This window comes from Mobula birostris, chromosome 17 (assembly GCF_030028105.1).
Source record: "Mobula birostris isolate sMobBir1 chromosome 17, sMobBir1.hap1, whole genome shotgun sequence".
Classification (NCBI taxonomy): domain Eukaryota; kingdom Metazoa; phylum Chordata; class Chondrichthyes; order Myliobatiformes; family Myliobatidae; genus Mobula; species Mobula birostris.
In genome coordinates this window covers 22155138-22176634 of record NC_092386.1, presented here as the reverse complement: position 1 = coordinate 22176634, position 21497 = coordinate 22155138, and the positions used below count along the sequence as shown (strand labels likewise).

At 40.1% G+C, this 21497-nt stretch overlaps 1 protein-coding gene across 8 annotated transcripts in view; it reads left to right on the top strand.

Moving 5' to 3' along the window:
- The window catches only part of fbxl17 (F-box and leucine-rich repeat protein 17), a 697249-nt gene that overhangs the window by 253842 nt on the left and 421910 nt on the right, over positions 1 to 21497 (top strand). For 7 of the 8 annotated variants that reach the window (XM_072281357.1, XM_072281361.1, XM_072281356.1 and 4 more), the window contains one exon: positions 14851 to 14981. In XM_072281357.1, coding sequence (XP_072137458.1) covers positions 14851 to 14981 — 131 coding nt within the window. Of the gene's footprint in view, positions 1 to 14850; positions 14982 to 15959; positions 16190 to 21497 lie in introns of those variants that run through there. The other variant, XM_072281362.1, reaches the window with a different exon arrangement.

Sequence of the window (21497 nt, the reverse complement as noted above, 5' to 3'; positions counted from 1 at the left end):
TTCAATCCAGATAAATGTGAAGTGACACACATCAGAGTTGCTGGTGAACGCAGCAGGCCAGGCAGCATTTCTAGGAAGAGGTACAGTCGACATTTCAGGCCGAGACCCTTTGTCAGGACTAACTGAAGGAAGAGTTAGTCAGTCTTGGCCTGAAACGTCGACTGTACCTCTTCCTAGAGATGCTGCCTGGCCTGCTGCGTTCACCAGCAACTTTGATATGTGTTGCTTGAATTTCCAGCATCTGCAGAATTCCTATTGTTTGCATTTTTAAATGTGAGGTGGTTCATTTTGGTAGGTCCAATTTAAAATCAAAATATAATGTTAATGGTAAGACTCTTGGCAGCATAGTGGATCTGAGAGATCTTGGAGTCCGTGTCGATAGGACACTCAAAGCTGCTGTGCAGTTTGACAGTGTTGTTAAGAAGTAGTGTGATGTGCTGGTATTCATCAACCGTGGGATTGAGTTCAAGAGCCATGAGGTAGTGTTACGGATATATAAGACCTTGGTCAGACCCCACTTGGAGTACTATGTCTAGTTCTGGTCACCTTACTGCAGGAAGCATATAGATACTATAGAGAGAGTACAGAGGAGATTTACAAGGATGTCGGCTGGATTGGAGGGTGTACCTCATGAGAATAGGTTGAGTGTACTTGGCTCTTTCTCCTTGAAGTGATGGAGGATGAGAGGTGACCTCATAGTGCTGTATAAGATGATGAGGGACATTGATCGTGTGGATAGCAAGAGGCTTTTTCCCAGGGCTGAAATGGCTAACTCAAGGGGCATAGTTTTAAAGTGCTTGGAAATAGGTACTGAGGGGATGTCAGGAGTAAGTTTCACACAGAGAGTGGTGGGTGCGTGGAATGCACTGCCAGCGGCCGTGATGGAAGCAGATACAATAGGATCTTTTAAGAGCCTCTTAGATAGGTACATGGAGCTTAGAAAAATAGAGGGCTATGTACTAGGGAAATTCTAGACAGTCTCTAGAGTAGTTTACATGGTTGGCACAACATTGTGGGCCAAAGGACCTGTAATGTGCTGTAAATTTCTATGTTCTATGTTCTATGTTAAAGTGGCCACTGAGTATATATTCGTGGTCTTCTGCTGCTGTAGTCCATCCACTTCAAGGTTCACCATGTTGTGCATTCAGAGATGCTCTTCTGCACACCACTGGTTATTTGACTTACTGTCACCTTGAACGAGTCTAGCCATCCTCCTCTGACCTCTCTCATTAACAAGGCTTTTTCACTCACAGAACTGCTACTCAATGGATGTATTTCGTTTTGTACACCATTCTCTGTAAATTCTAGGGAATGTTATTGGTGAAAATCCCAGGAGATCAGAAGTCTCTGAGATACTTAAAACATCCCTCTTTTGAAACCAACGGTTAATTCCACAGTTAAAGTTGCTTAATTCTGATGTTTGCTTTGAGCAATAACTGAACCTTGTGGCCATGTCTGCATGCTTTTATGCATTGAGTTGTTACCACATGTTTGGCTAATTAGGTATTTGTGTTAATGTGCAGGTGAACCTAATAAAGTGGCTACTGAGTGTATTTCTTCTGTGTAATGGTTGAATGTAGTATTCCTTGGGACCAGTTTCTTGACTTCTCCTGTGGAAAAAAATGTTTTTTTCATATCAACAGTGTGGCGGCATTGGGCCTCATGAAGGAAAGCAAAAAGTGGCTCATAAGTCATCCCAGTCTATTCCTCGCACAGCATCTCATGGTCTCTGTGGAAGCATAGGAGCGTTCTTCCTGCCAGAATGATCATCTGGATTCCACTACAGAACTTTTAAAAATATGAAAGAAACTGCAGCTGACAGTTGGCAGTTTGAGTAATTTGTCTGATCTTTGATCATCAGGTCCCAGAGGTCACATGTATAATGCCTCCCAATGGTACATCAGAGATAGGTTGAAAGAGATACATGATGTGCCCTTCTGTTTTAACCTTCACTGTGCAGTGAAGCTCATAACTTGGTAATTTTTGCAGCTGAAGTTTCAAGTTCTCCAGGTGGGAGAGTTTTTGACAGTGAACTCCCATTGCTGAACTGATTCAGAAACAGGTGTAACTTTTTAGCTGCTTCCAAGTCTTGAAACAAAAGACACCAATGCTACTGTAGGCTATTATTTGACCTCTCATCAGTCCTCAGGAGGAAAGAGTCATGTTGCCAGCAAAATCTATCACACTTTTTCTTATTATTGTGTATCGACATTTACTTTAAAGGCAGGAATTTGGAAAAAAAATTGTTTAAGAGAGATGCAAGGAGGATTTTAAGAGACTTCTGTTCATAACAATGAGTTTTCACCACAGAACTGCTGCTTACATGATTTTTTTTGTTTTTTGCACCATTCTCTGTCAACTCCAGTAAATAAAGATTCATGTTCATAACATTGTGTTTCAGTTTATGATTCCTTCTTTCACTACTCAAGCTTTTCCTTCTACCAACCCATGAAGTTTAGTTAGTTGCAGATTCCTCTGAAAAACTGTATATTGGAATTCGTTTGAATTCATTATTTGGTAAAAAATTTGTTCCAATACAAAATGCTTCCAATTTTTTTTTTAGGAATTGTTTGTGTCATTTTGGCAGAAGCCTATAGAGGAAGTACTGAGAATTTTATGAGTTACTGCTTGGGATCTGAAACCATGAAGAGTTTGAGAAAAAAAATGCTGTCGATGCTGAACATGTGCAATAAAACATAAATACTGAAAATACTCAGCATATCAGGCAGAATCTGTGGAAAGGGAAATAAGAATTAATGTTTTGGGACGTTCTTTAATTAGATGTGTTAACTCTGTTTCTCTTTACAGATACGTATACAACTTTTTCGAGCAATTTTTAGTTTCATGATTTTGATTGGGAATAAATGTTAACATGTGCAACAATGTTATAAAACAGGGAAAGCAGTGGGTAAAGATAACAATGATTTGAAGAAGAAAAAGATGAATGCTGGAGATATGAAATATAAACTGTAACATAGATTTTTTTTGCCATCATCATCCTTTTTTCTTGACTGCAAAGGTTTTGTACAATGCTTGGAACCTAAAAGAAGTTGAATTGCTTGTACTAGTGTAGTCATAGATATTTTTCCCTTTATAAGAATTTTGCAAGGTAAAGTTTTGTACTGACAAAATGGAGGCTGTGGAGAGGGAAGAATGGCTAAAGCAGATTTTTTTTGAAACTGAGATGTGTGATGTAGGGAATGTGGGAATATAGCTTTGCATGATAGCCAAGATATAAAGAAGTGTTTTCACAGCCACAGGCAAAGCTGCATAACACAATATGTTGCTAGAGTGACTGTGCCTCAAAGGATCATCTGATGGGAAAACATCATACACCTGTAGCAGCCAAAGTGTCTGTCTGTCTGTCTCTCTCTCTCTCTCTCTCTCTCCCCCCTCCCCCTCCCCCTCCCCCTCCCCTTCTCTTTCCCCTTCCCCTCCCCTTCCTCTCCCCCTCCCCTCCCCTTCCCTCCACCCTCCCCCCTCCTCTCCCACTCCCTACTCCTCTCCTCCTCTCCCTTCCCCTCTCCTCCTCTTCTCCTCCTCGCTCTTCCCCTCCTCTTTCTCTCACTCACTCTCACATATCTGGTCAGAGAAGGTTTCAAGATTGTACTCTAAGCATCCCTGAAGAAAGTGCAAGATCTCCACCACTGCTGGGAACCCCCATCCAGGGCTGCACAAAGTGGAGAAGCGACACTTGGGATGATGTTGAGAATCTTGAGGTCACGCATCAAGAACACACAGAAGCCTTGTGTAAGCAGCAGAGTGAACACTTCATTTGCAAACTCACTGGCCTCATCAGTCCTGCTTCATCCCATAAAGCTTGCAATCCTCAATCAATATCTCTGCTACAATTTATTTTGCTTTCCTCCTTCAGATTTTGGTAATTAGTTCCATTGGTTCCTTAATTTTTGATTACAACCCTGTCATGCACCTCAGAAAGGAGCAGACTCAATGGCTTAATTCTGTTCTTATGTCTTATGGTCTTGTAGTCTGAGAATGTTTGAGCTACAGCAAAGTTGCTCTATAAATGAAGTTGTTAAAAAGTTATCGCTACAACACCACTGTCGTAGGCCGAATTAAAGGTGGTGATAAATCAGCAGATAGGAGAGCGAATGGTGCCAAAACAACAACCTTTGTCAGCGTGACCAAGGAGCTGATAATTGACTTCAGGAAAAGGAAACCAGAGGTCCATAAGCCAGTTTTCATCGAAAGATCAGAGGTGGAGATGGTCAGCAGCTTTAAATTCCTCATTGCTATTGTTTTAGAGGACCTGCCAAGCATGTAAGTGCAATTATGAAAAAAGCATGGCAGCACCTCTACTTCCTTAAGAGTTTGTGAAGATTTGACTTGACATCTAAAACTTTGACAAACTTCTCTAGATGTGTGGCAGTGAGTATATTGATTGGCTGCATGACAGTAGTATGGAAACGCCAATGCCCTTGAACAGAAAATCCTGTAAGAAGTCGTGAATACAATCCAGTCCATCATAATTAAAGCCTTCTTCACCATTGTGTACATCTATATGAGACGCTGTTGCAAGAAAGCAACATCCATCCTTGGGGTCCCCCACCACTCAGGCCATGCTCTCTTCTCACTGCTGCTGTCAGGAAGAAGGTACAGGAACTTCAGTACTCACACCATCAGGTTCAGGAACAGTTACTAGCCCTCAACCATCAGGCTCTTGAACCAAATGAGATAACCTCTCAACTTCACTTGCCCCATTATTGAAATGTTCCCACAACCTCTGGACTCATTTTCAAGGACTTCTCAACTCATGTTCTTGATATTTATTGCTGATTTATTTTGTACTATTATTCCTTTCTTTTTGTATTTGCGCAGTTTGTAGTCTTTTATACGCTGGTTGAACACCCAAGTTGGTGCGATCTTTCATTGATTCTGTTATGATTATTATACTATAGATTTATTAAGTATGCCCACAAGAAAATGAATCTTAGGGTTGTATATAGTGACATCTATGTACTTCGATGATAAATTTACTTTGAACTTTGAAAATGCACATCAAGTTAGTTTGTTTATGGGAGATGATTGATGTTGATAGTTCGATTGTGACTAACCAGTATCAAAGAACCGTTATAGAAAATTCTTTAATTTGTCTCCATCTTCCTGAAGCTGGTTGGTCCACTGTAAATTTCTACCATTATCGGCCTTGGAGTTTTTATTTTCTCTTGGAACATTAGTTTCAAAGTTCTTTAATTACTTATTTAATTCTTCAACACAACATTGTGAGTCAAAGGACCCATTCATGTGTGTATTGTTCTAGTATTTTTTTATAGTAATGGACCTAAAATTGATTCTTGGGTAACACACTTAAACATTTTCCCAGGCTGAAAAGCAGTCATTCGTCACAACCCTTTGCTTCTGGTTACTTCACCATTCCTACATCCATAAAGACCTATGGGATTCCATCTTCATTACAAGCTTTCTGGTTGGCATTGGATTATAACCAGTCTGCAACATGTCGCTGTGGTTCACCGGCACCATCTTGGAGAAAAAATACCCTCTGAAGGCCCATTTGCACAACTCATCATGATCAATAGTTTTTATTATTTTATCAAAGGAATGTTTGAAGTCATAGGGTCAAAGAACATGGAAGAAGACCCTTTGGACCTTGTCCATGTCAGCTATGATGCCTCCCTTTTAATTCCAGTTTCCTGCCCATAGCCCATATCTCCATATTCCTATCCAGCTACCTGTCCAAAAGCTGTCGAAGTGCTGTGACTGTGGTTGCCACTACCATCTGCTCTGGCAACTTGTTCCATATGCCCACCATCCACTGTGTGGAAAAGTTTGGCCCTTAAATTGCCTTTTGTCTTTCCCTTCAAGGTTTGAAGCTGAGGCTTTATAAGGCATTGATCAGGCAGCCTTTGGAGTGTTATGAGCAGTTTTGAAACTCATATCTAACACAGGGTGTTCTGGCGCTGGAGAGAATCGAGAGGTCTAGAGAATGATCCTGGAAATGAAAGAATTAAAGTATGTTGAGTGTTTGATAACTCTCGGTCTGTACAAGCTAGAGTTCAGAAGAATCAGTAGCGATCTCATCGAAACCTACCAAATATTGAAAGGCTAGAGGGAGTGGATGTCCTAGTGGCAGAATCTAGGAGCAGAGGGTACAACCTCAATAGAAGGACACTTCCTCAGAACAGATCAGGAAGAATTTCTTTAGCCGGATGGTGGCAACTCTGTGGAATTTATTGCCACAAATGGTAGTGCAGCCCAAGTCATTGAGTATATTTAAAGCGAAGGCTAGTATGGGTATCAAAGACAAAAATAAGACAGGAGAATGAGGTTGCAAAGGAATATAAATGGAGTGGCAGAACAGACTTGATGGGGCCAAATGGCTGACTTCAGTTTCTTTGCCTTCTGTCTCTTTGCCTTCTGTCTTAAACCTATGGCTTGTAGTTACTCAGAGATTATTTTCCTGAATCCATTCTGACTCTCCGTGACTTAATGCCTTGCCTTTTGAAATTAAGATTTACTCTTTCTCTGATTATTGCTTTCAGTAATTTCCCCACTGTGGATAATACATTGCCTGCCCTTTTGTTTGTTGGTGTATCCTTCATCTGTACACAAAACAGCACTCTATCGTGATCAGTCTCCCCGTCCACCAGCAGCATTTCTGGAACTGATAGTATTTGAAAAGCTGCCGTGAAGCTTGTCCTGCTTTAGCCTTTATTCCTTTAAAGAGCTGTGTTGCATTGGCGTTGAGTATTGCTGGGGAAGTTGCCTGTCCTTTCCAAGGTTTTCCCATAGAGATCCTATTTTCCAGTGGTGATGTTCCATCTTCCTGCAGTTGCAGCTGCTGGCATGCTACTCATGGAATGTAATGGTGAAGAGTGATCCTCTGTAGGCATCTCAGCTCTTTGTGTGGGAAATCTGCCTGCTGAACCGGCTGTTGAAATGATTATATGAGTCCAATATGTGCAGATGTAGTATCCTCCTTCTTATAATTTCCCCCCCCATTGATACACTTGGGCCCATGGAATTAAACTACCAGCAGAAATAGTAGTAGTGTGATCACTCGAGTCGAGTATGATGTTCTTCTGAGGGGGTTATTCCCTTACTGGTGAATGCCTGTGCATGACTTTGTTTAACGTGGGGAGGCTGATTCAAGGGCAGCCACCACGTGAAAGTTGACAGATTGGGGCCAGGGTCTAGTGGCATGAAACGCAAGATGACTGGGGGACCCTTGATGCTGTCGCCCTTTCTCTGCCTTCACCGCCGTTATGATGTGGCATCGTCTTCCACCAGTTCCACCGTTGAGGTTTTGGTTTGATCGCTCTTTGTCTGGAACCTCCCCCTTGACATTACCACCATGGGTGACTCTGTCTGGAGGTAAGCTCCAGGCAGCACTACTCAGGAACTCACAGGCCTCTCCATCACAACAAGGTGACAATCCTCAGACTGGAAACAATGCCACAGCCATGCTACTGTAGGCACATGATTGGTGTTATTGGGATAACAGGAGTCCCCAATGGTTCATTAAATCTTTTTGACAAAACTTGGTCGTTGGTTTTGCAGTACTTTAGCAGCTACCAGTTCACTTCTGAAATTCAGTTCCATTGGGAGCAGTGTAAGTGAATTTAGAAATAAGATACCACATTGTTACCTAGCAGGTTTAATGTTGGTGATAGAGACCAATTTTATATCTCAGATTTTTTAAGGAACCTTTTATTTGAAGTTATTGCTGCACTTACAAGTTACGGAGAAAGTTTTCAACTATAGTTGTGGTTACCATGTATCTGAAAACTTATTTCTGAACCATTTTATTTGAATGCACTTCGTAGCTCTGTAGTTGCAAAGCTTCAAAATGATTTAGCAAACTATTTTCCATGGGTAATTTTCTTCATATATAACAGGATAAATTATATGTTGTCAAGTACAAAATACCAGTTTTAACAGTTTTTGCAATGTGAAGCACTAGAGCTTTTCTTGTCTTTGAAGAAAGGCGTACAATATTAGACTATCCAACTGTGCGTATTTAAATATAGTTTGGCAGTGAACAGTTTTCGTCAGTTGGAATCCTCTCATAACATGCTGTGCATTGCAATTTCCTTAAATGCTAAGTAAATTGCTGCGTTCTGCACCAAGGGATCAATATGAAATGTTCATGTAAGTTGTTTTTAATGGAGACTTAAGGGAATAAAGATATTTATTCTTGGTTCAGAGAGTGATTAATGTGGTTCAGATAGGATTTAGTATCATTGATTGGGTTTAATAAATATGAAAGACTTATGCTCAACTTGCCCTAATTCAGCATTTTGTTTATCTATAAACTTGAAATCTCACTGAGGTAAAAGGTTAACTAGAGTAGTATGTACAAGGAAAAATATATATTACTTACGAAAAGTTCAAAGCTTGATCAGAGAAGAGCCTGCTTTGGTTACGATTATTAATATTTATAATGGCAACCATTTGTGTGAGAATGCCCAGTATTCCTGTCTATGCTAGAAAGGGATGATGATGATTTATTGGCTGTCTTTCATGGAAAGATCATGCCTATCTCACATAACTCTCCCAACAGGAAATGGCTGAGAGAAGCCAGCTCCATCTTTTGCAGTGAGGTTTGTTTATTAATAGGCCCAGAAAACCTCCCTGAAATTATGAGATTGTCTAGAGAGAAAGAGGAGCTCAAATACTGCATGTCAGCATGGTAAGTAATAACTATTATATAAATTATTGGGACTGGAAGGCACTGAACTCCCAAAACCTGATAAGATGCATCTTTGGATTTTGTTGATGTTTGTCATTCTCAACATTACATAGACCCACAAATTGGAAGGTTAAAAATGTAATCCCACTATTTAAGAAAAGCGGGAGAGAGAAAACTGGGAACAGTAGACCAGTTATCTTGCAACACACATCCAAGTTGCTGGTGAGCTCAGCAGGCCAGGCAGCATCTCTAGGAAGAGGTACAGTCGACGTTTCGGTCCGAGACTCTTCGTCCTGATGAAGGATCTTGGCCTGAAACGTCAACTGTACCTCTTCTTAGAGATGATGCCTGGCCTGCTGCGTTCACCAGCAACTTTGATGTGTGTTGCTTGAATTTCCAGCATCTGCAGAATTCCTCGTGTTTGCAACCAGTTATCTTGACATTGTTAGTGGAGAAATTACAAGAAACTGCGTGGAGAAATGATAAGAGGACTCTTAAAAATACTAATATTCTGATTGGATAGAATCAACATGGATTTACAGAAGAGAAATGATGTTGGACACTTGAGTTTTTTGTGGCTTTTTAGCAGGCAGATAAGAGCAAACAAGCTCGGGTGGAATTATTAGGACTTCTAGCCTAAGGTATCTTTGGAAGGTGGCTAGAGCAGGGATCCAAGTAAGTACTGACAGGAAGTGGAGGGCAGAGGAAGCTGTTCAGGAGGCAGAGGCGAGGCTGCGTCACAGGAGGCTGGTGGGAGTGGTCACACAAAGCCGAGCTGAGCTAGGATCCTTTCCAACTCCCCAAATGGACACCAGAGGGAAGGAAAGGCGTCGTCTAGTTCAGGAGGAGGTGAGAGCAGTAGTGGAGGAGATGAGAGCCTGCAAGGCGGTGGGAATGAAGCAACAGGGAGCTTGGACAAGATGGGAGAATGCGGTTGAGAGGAAAGTGACCTGGGCTGATCTTTGGGAAGCCGAACCACACCGCATCCAATTTCTCATCCAGGCAGTGTACGATGTGCTTCCAAGCCCATCAAACCTGCACACATGGGGCAAGGCAGAGTCATCTGCATGCCCACTGTGCTCCAAGCGAGGAACCCTGGAGCACATCCTCAGCGGCTGTGCAAGAGCACTTGGTGACGGACAGTACAGGTGGAGGCATGATCAGGTCCTGAAGACCATCGCTGAAGCCGTCAGCGCAGGAGTTGAGTGGGCGAAGCGTTCCCGACCCTCCAAGCAGACCACTGCCTTTCTCAGAGCTGGCGAGCAGCCAATACCCGCCAAAAGAACATCCGCAGGCATTCTGACCTCTGCAAGGGACTGGCAGCTGTTGGTTGTCCTCAAGGGCAGCTGAAGTTCCCCAACCATATCGCAGCCACCACCCTGCGACCAGACATTGTCCTAGTGTCTGAGTCTACTAAGCAGGTGGTGCTGCTGGAGCTGACAGTCCCATGGGAAGATAGCTTGGAGGAGGCCTTTGAAAGGAAGCTCTCCAAGTACGCAAGACTAGTCAGCAACTGTCAGCAGGCTGGATGGAGAACGAGGTGTCTCCCAGTGGAGGTTGGTTGTAGGGGATTCGTAGCCCGTTCTTTAATTAGAGCCTTCAGCATTTTGGGCATCGAGGGAGAGAGGAAGAGGAGAGCCATCCGCAGTACCACGGATGCGGCAGAGAGGGCCTCAAGATGGCTGTGGCTCAAATGAGGGGAGCCATGGAGTCATAAATAGCTAGCCATCTGGACACAAGCTGGGGTCTGATCAGCCCCGGCTGGGTCACCTGGAAGAGGTTGTATGATGTTGAAAATCCCGAAACACCCGATGATTCCAGGAACATCACTGAAGATGTGTCCAGAAGCATCAATAGATGTATGTACACAGCTGGTAAAATGCCATACAACAGATTATTAAACATGGCATTGGAGATAATATTCTGGAGTAGTTTGTGGATTGGTTAGTAGACAAAGTGTGGGAACAAACAGGTGATTTTGAGGAGAAAGATTATGATTAATGAGAAGCCGTAGGGCTCAGTGCTGGAGGTTTCTCTGGAGACAGTTGCTGAATGTATTTACATCAGAGGTAGATAGATTTACAGATATAAAGGAAATCAAGAGTGAGATGAGTGCAGGGAAGTGGCATTAACATAAATGATCAACCATTCTTTTATTGTATGGTGGAAATATCACAAGGAACAAATGTTCTACACCTCTTCATTTCCTTAAATTCCTTTCCCTCTGCCTGATTTAAGATGGTGCTGATGAGACACAGCAACACTTTACTGGCAGTAACCAAAACTACTAACTGCTCTATTAATCATACTTTTTATGGACAATGAGCACTGCAATCAATATCCTGTAACTTCCCTTTCAGAGTTGTGCTTTTGAACCACCTGTATGACCTGGTATTTTTGCAGTGTTCTGGGGGATTCAGTGACCTGGGGCCTTGGAAGGTGAAGTGCGGTTGTGGTGGTGCCGGGGGCCCGGGGCCCATGCCTGAAAGTGAGGAACCAGCCAATGTTTGGCCATTGCTGAAGTGGACTTAAGGCAAAATTGAAGCAGCAGGCCGGGGTCCAAGATCAAGGAATGAACCTGTGTGCACTTAAGCAGGGCCAAATTAAAAAGGTCGAGGTTTTGAGGGAAGAGAAAGACCAGTGTTCAGCGTACTGCTCGATAAAGTTTACTCACACCTGTGCTGAACTGAGGCTGTGGCGTGAAACCAATGAGTTCCTGGAGCAGCCGCAGTGATGAACTAGCCTTATGGCTGTGGACTCACTTTTGTGAACTTCAGTTCTGGATGTTATTTGTTTAGTTTTTACAGTTTGTATGATTTGTTCTTTTTTCAAATTGGGTGTTTGATGGTCTTTTTTTAACAGGTTGGGTTCTGTTGGGTTTCTTTATTTTTGTGGCTGCCTGTAAGAAGACGAATTTCAGGGTTGTATATAGTAAACTTGTACATACTTTGATAATAAATGTACTTTGAACTTTGAATTAATCTATTCTTGTTTTGATATACCTGCCAAGGGACATAGATCCTTTCTTTCCACCCTGTGAAGAGATCACCTAATTGGCTGCCAATTCAGGTTTTCACCAATATCCTGTGATATTTTTCAAGTATGACCATTTTATGTTCAATTTCTAATTGTTTAAAATCTATTTTGTAATTAATATTCTGACTTCTGTCTTAATAAACTAATTCTAAAAATTTTAATGGGTGCAGAAGATGAGCACCGTAACAGAACAATTATCGGCCTTGCTGCAAGCCTAAACTGCAGTGAGTGATCCATTCCTAGACTGTGTGGCTGAATTAAAGTATATTGTAACCTGGCGCTGATGATTATGGTGAGATAAACTGTTAGAGTAATGGGTAATGGAATAAAGGCAAATTGACATGTGGTCGGTGGGGCAGAATAGGGATGTCATTTGTAGAATAGTGTTGCAACTTATTCACTGATATCTTTCATTTGAAGGATTATGGCAGGCGATCCGGTTTATGTGGTTAGTGCCTTGGACAGGGCATTGCAGCCTGGTAGGTCAGGAGTCAGAGCCTTTGAAGAAAGGTCATAGGGCGCCTGATTGGGTGGGATTCTGGCATCACTGGGATGGCAAATTTGGAATCATTGGGTCTCTTGGGGGTTTGGAAAGGTTGGAGCTGTTGGTGGTGAATGATCTGTATAGCGGGGGATTTGGTGCTGTTTGGGGAGTGAGAGTACCTTATGACTTTCTGGGGATAAAATCCACCTCATTACAAAAGGAACATTACATTGGAAATGTTATCTGGTATAGAAGTGCAAGGGTGTTGCAGATGCCATTCACTGATTACATTTATTGAATGACAGGAAGCAACACTAAAATAGTTGCTGTTGTGTTTCACTACAAAAAAAGACATTATTTTTTCAGGGTAGGGCAATGGAAGAAAAAAAATGCAGTTTTGTATCTTGGCACACCTTTGTTCTAATTGGAGCCAGCAGTGAAAACATTTTTTTCTGTTGAGTTTCTTATAATCTTTGATTACTTTAGAAACCTTCACGAGATTGACATCACCATTTTCTCCACTGACACCTCCTACCTCTCTGAATAGCTCACTAATATGATCTCTATTATTTTCGCAAAGTGAAAGTAATGTTTCACAATTTCTTCACCGGTAACTTCTTTTCCCTGCTGTTATGGTCCCCTGCCCAATTATTTGCCTTGCATACTGTAAAAGTTCATATTTTTTCCAATTGTTTTGCTCCTTAAGTAGAATAATATTTTTGAAAAATGCATAGATTAAGTAGAGCTTCTGTTCCATATATTACATTAAAAATTCTTCAGGATGATTCTACATGCAGCATATTCACATAAACCCTTTAGTCACATAAATGAGTATTACAACCAGGGATTTTGATCAATTTATCTCCAGTTGCAGCCACTGACTTCTGCAGCTCATTCAGCGTGACTGTTGGTGTCACAGTAGCCTGTCTTACAAGTGTCGTTCTTCTCTCACAGCTAAGATTAGATGAATGAGGCAGGTTCATATTTTTCCACTTTTTCACTTTTTCCACTTTGAGCTCTGAGGTTTGTTCAGTGAGTTTGAGATGATCTTGTACCCTTCCCCAGATTTGTGCTTCTGTATTATTTCCCTGACTTGGCTTGAATGCTCCTTTGTCTTCATTTTGAAAATCTATCGTACTGTTGGATCTTGCCGAGGGAGAGGGACTACTTATTCAGGTGATCTCTCAATTTTCTGCATAAACAAATTGGGTGAATTGGGAAGGCAATATACAGTATTGCACGTGAGAAAAGTTAGCATAGTAATCACAAAAGGGATGAATACTTTTTCAGTCTCACAATTTTGGTTTTCAATTTTTAGTAAAGTGTGACAGGTTTTGGAATTTTTCTTTTGATTTGACATGATGCACAATGTCTTGTAGATTAGCTCAAAAAATTGTACTTCAAAATATTTTAAATTTTGAAAATGGAACAGTAAATGTGAAAATAGTTGTGGGGGTTGAGTAATTCTTCAATGCTCTGTATACTGTATATGATAAATTACTATTCATCAAAGGAAATCTGCTGTTAAAAACTTGAAGCAAAATGAAAGACAGGACAAAGCACCCTTGATTTAATTTCATTCTTCAAGGATTGCATTTGTCTATATTTCAAGCGAAAGGATGCTAAAACAGTAAAGCTTTCTCTGTTGTACCAACTTTCAGTTTGCTCAATTGTGCCCAAAGCTCATGGTCTGACAATCTAATCTGCATAACAAGACATAAGTGTAGTGAATCCTAAAAAGGTGCATTTCCCTGACCATTATTTATCCATATGCAATATAAAGTTAGATGTGAAAATGTAAATTATTTGATCAATAGGATTATATTTTCATGGGGTTTTCCCAAATTTATGCCCCAATTTCAATAGAAGGTTCACAAAATCCATGGAGAAGCAACATCAGGGCAATTCATGCCATTTTCCAAGCCTGTATGAATCTTCTTAGAAAGATTGGTATTGATGAAACACCCACAGACCACTGAACAAGTTTCCTGAAAAGACACTAATTAGATGTGACATCGTATGTATTACTTATTGCTGCAAACATAAATAGGCTTCTATTTATTATATATAAAGAAAAATCATGTCTACAAACTACATCTAAACTCCATGTATCAGTTAAACAGATAGGCTTAAAGCAAGTTCTGTTGCAATCAATGTGCTTTAAATTACAGTGAATAATTATCAGAATTCAGCACTTTTTTAGTCAATGCATGTATGCAGCATGTCTCAGCTGTTGGTTCTTTATTCAACGCCTATACATTGTGTTAGTAAGTGGAAGTTTAACTTTTTTTTTAGAATGTTTTTACAATAGAACAAGCCATTCAGCCTGTCCAATCTATGCTTTTCCCTATCCTCTGTTTGAGTCCCTGTGCACTTGAGTAAATACAGCATCAATTTGTATTTTCAGTTTACTTTGCCCTCATGTATTTATTTAGCTTCCCCTTGAATACATTGTGTAATTTGCCTTGGTTAATCCATACAGTAACAATAAATATATATTGGAAACAATTCAATCGTGATCTCACTGTAAGAAGGAATTAGAGAGGCCATAGATGATCATTTTGTATGGTCCCTATTGCAGTTTGTTATTGTGATTTACAGCATGAATCATAGTGCAACAATGATCAATTTCAACTTTTATTTTTCTTTTCATTCTAAGCTGAAGGACCTCATCAGTCTTGATCTACGTCACATAACGGAGTTGAATAATGAAACAGTAATAGAGGTGGTGAAGAGGTGCAAGAAGTTAAGCGCTCTGAATCTATGCCTGAACTGGAGCATTAATGACAGGTACAGTTCATCTTCCTGAGTACATGTAATAACTTATAAACAGTGCAAACAATAACACAACAATCCTTTCTTCCATTGCTATATGTTGTGACATCACAGGCAAAGGGGATACGCCCATGTAAACAGTATAATTCAGAGTATGTGCAGTAAAGATATATATTATTGGCAACTCTTACTGGAAATAAAACATGAAACAAGCTTAAGAAGCATGAGGAAAAGCAGCTATTTTATAACAATTACGTGAAGGTTCTACTCAGTGACTAAGATTGTCTGAATTTTGAATTAATCTGTATGTTTGTCATGCAAGTTTACTCCAAACTATTTCTTTATAATTAAATTACAGCATTGTTAGTTATTTTGCAAAATAATAGAGAGCGACATTGATTATATCATAAATAGAGTGGGAATGAAATTGGCTGCTTCCCTTTCCAGTTAAGTCAGTAAAAAGAATGGCTGAGGTTTAAAATAGGCTGGTAAATCATTGATACATTTTTAATGTTCATTCTCAAGGCTGATGTTGCTGATTATTATGCCAAATACTGTAGTACAGGTTTTAATATGAAACCAGAAAAGGTTGTACTGCAGAAAATATCGAAACAGAGAAAATAGCTGATTGCTGATGTCTACTTATTATACATACAGAATGTAGTTTGTGAAATTGTATCTGAATAGTTACAGAGGGAAACTGGATACTACCACCTTTCAGTTTCTAACAGTGAACTTACTGAATTATTGATAGTAAAGTTGTTTATTTCATGTCAGAGGAACTTATTTAGTTATGATCTTGGACTCAACACTGATTTTTTTTTAAAGTAATTCCGTCTTTTATTTGAGATGGGAAAGTGAGTTGTAGTGAAATCATGCTTGAAAAATTTGTGTATTTTGAAAAATTTCCTCGTACAGATGATATGTTGAACACTAGCATTTTCATACTTCCATTGTGTCTTCTATGATTGTAGTGATGCAATTTTTTTGTAGAATTTTGATGCATGATGCATGTGAAGATAGCTGACTTAAAATACCTCAATTTTCTGAAACATTGATCATGAGCACATGAAGGACAACTATTCCATGGTTTCCCGTTTACACTACAAGCTGAAATTACAAGAATATCCTCTTGAAAGAGCAAAGTTAAATGGAATTCTTTCTTGACATTGAGGCAGAAATAGGACATAATGTTTTTGTTTTAACATAAACAACATTTTAACAGCTTGACATTCTTGTAATTGTGAAGAAGCTATTATTTGCATTAAATTGAACAAAATTGTTTTTGTTATTCCTACAATAAACCTCAAATAGCCAGCTGGGCAGAGATAACTTTATAACTGAAAATCTTTTGTGCTTGTCTCTTTCTTTAGCTTTATTCTGTGTGATCATGTTTTTTTTTTCTGACCTGTTACTCTTAAAAGGTATGCAAAATAATGCAGAGCAATGCACCCATTTCTGGAACTACTTTCGAACAAAAGAATGATGAAATCATCAATGGCTTCTTCAGTACTTCCACATCATTCCTTGTGAGTGATGGTTGTTGGTAACTTCAGAGATCTGTAGAAAGCCAGTTTCTGCCATAATCTCTGCCATAATCTGCACAAGCACAGGTGCACCACAAGGCTGTGTGCTTAGTCCCCTGCTCTACTTGCTTTATACTTAAGATTGTGAGGTTAAGCACACTTCCAATGCTATATTTAAGTTTGCTGACAACACCACTGTCATTGGTCGAATAAAGGTGTTGACAAATCAGCATATAGGAGGGAGATTGAAAATCTGGTTCGTAAACACAAAATACTTTGCAGATGCTGGGGTCAAAGCGACATGCACAACACGCTGGAGGAACTCAGCAGGTCGGGCAGCATCTGTGGAAACGACCAGTCAACGTTTCAGGCCGAGACCCTTTGTCAGGAATGAAGAGGGAGGGGGCAGGGGCCCGATAAAAAAGGTGGGGGGAGGGTGGGAAGGAGAAGGCAGACTGGTACCAAATCTGGCTGAGTGGTGCCACAACAACAACATCTCACTCAATATCAGCAAGACCAAAGAGGTGATTATTGACTTCAGGAGGAGAAAACTGGAGGTCCATAAGCCAGTCCATGAGGTAAAGAGGGTCAGCAAATTTAAATTCCTCAGTGGTATCAGTTCAGATGATCCCTCCTGGGCCCAGCATATCAATGCAATTACAAAGAAAGCAAAGCACCACCTTTCCTTCCTTAGGAGTTTGATGGAGAAGTGTGATGGAGACTATATTGACTGGTTGCGTCAAAGCCTGCAATGGAAACACCTACAAAAAATAGTTGATATAGCCCAGACCATCATAGGAAAAGCCCTATCACAAACAAGAGAAAATCTGCAGATAATGGAAATCTGAGCAATGCACACAAAAACGCTGAAGGAACTCAGCTGGCCAGGCAACATCTGTGAAAAGAGTACAGTCAATGTCTCATCCCAAAATGCGGACTGTACTCTTTTCCTAGATGCTGCCTGGCCTGCTGAGTTCCTCCAGCATTTTGTGTGTGTCGACAGCTAAAGCTTTCCTCACCATTGAGCGCACCTATACGAAGCGTTGTCGCAGGACAGCTGCATCCATTATCAAGGTCTCCCAGCACCTTGGCCATGCTTGCTTCTCACTACTGCGATCAGGAAGAAGGTACAGGAGGCACAGGATTCACACCACCAGGTTCAGGACAAGTTATTACCCTCATGAACCAGTGGGTGAACTTCACTCAACCACTCGCCCCATTGTTAAACTGTTCCCACTACCAGTAGCCTCACTTCATCACATTTTCTTGATATTTTTGCTTGTTTATTTAGTCTTTCATTGATTCTATTATGGATCCTGGACTTACTGTATACGCCTGCAAGAAAACGAATGTCGGGGTTATATATGGTGACATATATGTACTTTGATAATAAATTTACTTTGAAAACATCAAACCTTTGTATAATTGTATCCATAGTTAGTTAGTTTCAACAACAAACCTGGAAGCAATTGATAGTTTAATTGACTGGTTGGGTCGAAATGGTGGGTGGATGGATGATATGAATAGTGACAATTGTAAATTGAAATACTCTCAGTGGCCACTTTATTAGGTATACTTGTACACCTGTCCGTTAATACAAATATCTGATTAGCCAATGATGTGGCGGTAATTCAATGCATAAAAGCATTCAGACATTGGCAAGAGGTTCAGTTGTTGCTCAGACTAAACATCAAAATGAGGAAGAAATGTGATCTAAGTGACTTTGACTGTGGGATGATTGTTGATGATTTGAGTGGTCTGATCTAGCATTTTTGCACACAGTAATTTCTGGAATTTACAGAGAATGGTGAGAAAAATGAGAGTCATTCAGGGAGTGGCAGTAATCTGGGCAACAATGCCTTGTAAATGAGAGAGGTCAGCGAAGAATGACCAGACTAGTGCAAACTGACAGAATTGGCAGGTACTCAAATAACCATGCATTACAACATTAGTGTGCTGAAGAGCATCTCTAAACTCAAAACATATCAAACCTTGAAGTGGATGGAGTGCAACAGCAGAAGACATGAACATACACTCAGTAGCCACTTCATTAAGTACAGGAGGTACCTAATAAAGTGACCACTGAATGTACTGTATATACTTATGGATCATTTGTTATATTGGAACTAATATAGTTCCTGTAGTTCCACTAACTGAGCTGAAATTTGCATCCATATTTATTGCAGTGAACCAAGAATATTGTTTTCAGTTTAAAAATTTTGGAGGGAAGATTAAAGATTTAAGAGATCATAATGTATTGAAGTGCACTTCTTCTTTCAGCCATTTTCAATGACAGGCAGAAATTGGTCATTTTTAGAAAGCTTTGTATGATTTTAGCTGAGATTTTTACAAGTGCAGATGAAAAGTACCAGCAATCTAATTATATTTTGATTCACGGGAGAAAAACCTTCTCCATGTTACGCATTCTAGCAGAATATTGCAGTATTTCTTTTGTGATATATCTCTTTAGCAGTAACTGAATTAGATTATTTATTTGACTGCTGATATATATTGCAAGGAAACTTTCAGAGCCACAGAAATGGTAGTTATAAAGTGCTTTGCATGCTATGACGCTTGTTTACAAAATTCATTTGTGGTCCCATCTAGCACTTCATGGCTTCAGACAGGATTGGATAGGAATTGTTGTCTATTTATTGCATCCAACTTCAGGAGGAGAATAAAACAACTAGTTGAATAGTTGTGTCAATTGTGGCAAGAGGAATGTCGAGATTGAGATATGTAGATAAAACTGTACACTAATTGATGAAAGGAAAATAATCTACTGCAAGGTATAATGGAATTAAAAGCAGAAGATGTTATGAGTCTCTGAAACTGACATGCGATCAACCTTCAGGGAGGTGAACCCACAAAAAACATCCAGCCCAGACGGGGTACCTGGCTAAGTACTGAAGACCTGTGCAGATCAATTGGCTGTAGTGTTCACTTAAGGTCTTTAACCTCTCGCTTCAGCAATCTGAGATACCCACCTGCTTCAAACAGTCTTCAATTATATCAGTTCCGAAGAAGAACATGGTGACCTACCTCAGTGACTTTCATCAAGTAACAGTTACATCCACAGTGCTGAAATTATTTGAGGTTGGTGATGAAACTCTGGCTTGAGAAATGACTTGGATCTGCTCCAATTTGCCTATTGGAACAACAGATCCACAACAGATGTCATCTCATTGTCCCTTCACTTAATCCTGGAGCATCTGGACAGCAAAGATGCAAACATCAGGATGTTCTTTAAAGAGTACAGCTCAGCATTCAATACCATCATCCCCTCAAAACTAATTAGTGAGCTCAGAAACCTTGGCCTCAATACCTCTTGTGCAATTGGATCTTCGATTTCCCCACTTGCAGTCCTCACTCAATTTGGATTGGCAACACATCTCCTCCATGATCTCCATCAGCACAGGTACACCACAAGGCTGTGAGCTTAGCCCACTGCTCTACTCACTTTACACTTAGAATTGTGAGTCTAAGCATTGCTCCATGCCATATTCAAGTTTGCTGACAACAGTACTGTCGTAGGCTGAATCAAGGGAGGTGATAAATCAACACTTAGCAGGGAACTGTGTGGTGTCATAACAACAACCTCTTACTCTATGTCAGCAAGACCAAGAAGATGATTATTGACTTCAGAAGAAGGAAACCAGAGATCCATGACCCAATCCTCACTGGGGGATTGGAGGTGGAGAGGGTCAGCAACTTTAAATTCCTCAATGTTATTATTTCAGAGGACCTGTCCTGAGCCCGGTACATAAGTGCAATTAGGAAGAAAGCACGGCACCCCCTCTACTTCCGTAGGAGTTTGCGAAGATTCAGTATGACATCTAAAACTTTGACAAACTTCTTTAGATCTGTAATGGAGAGTATACTGACTGCATCACAGCCTGAATCACCAATACCCTCGAATGGAAAATCCTAGAAAATGTAGTGGATATGGCCGAGTCTATCATGGGTAAAGCTTTTTCCATCATTGAGCTTATCTACATAAATCGCTGTCACAGGAAAGCAGCATTCATGATTAGGAACCCGCAGCACCCAGGACATGCTCTCTTCTCACTGCTGCCATCAAGAGGAAGGGTACAGGAGCACACCACCAGGTTCAGGAACTATTATTATTCCTGAACCATCAGGGTCTTGAACCAAAGGGGGTAATTTCACACAACTGCACTTGCCCAATCATTGAAATGTTCCCTCAACCTAAGGATTCACTTTCAAGGACTCTTCATCTCATATTCTCAATATTTATTGCTAATATATTTTTATTACATTATTATTTATTTCTTTTTGTATTTGCACATTTTGTTGTCTTTTGCACACTGGTTGAATGCTCGAGTTAGTGCAGTCTTTCATTGATTCTGTTATGGTTATTCCATGGAGTTATGGAGTATGCCTGCAAGAAAGTGAATCTCAGGGTTGTATATGGTGATATACACACACTACACTACATCACACACACACACACACACACACACACACACACACACATACATAAATAAATATACACGCACACACACACACACTCTCACATACTTTGATAATAAATTTACTTTTGAACTTTAAAGTACACAAAGCTGATACCCTGGAAAGTTTCTTTTGCTTTTTCCCATTACCTTGAAAACATCCAGGGTAATTGAAAAAAAACTTATCAACAAGACTTATTACAGTAATATCAATCAACACTGATAATTAATGACAGATTGAATACATATTATGTCCTTTAGTGGTTTAAATATCCTCTATTTGAATTCATCAATTATACCCTTGCAGACACTCTCCAGCAGCAATTCTGGAACATGAAAAACCTGCATAATGCTTACTGTTTCCATTATGGATAGAGCAATTTGTTTTTCATTATCAGCATTTTCTGGCAGCAATTGATTGGTTTATATTACTCAAACATATTTGATAGAAATACATTATATTACAAAATTTGTAGCCATACTGGGGCAAATGCAAACTTTTTATGAGCATAGTATTTGTTTGTCTGTCAGAA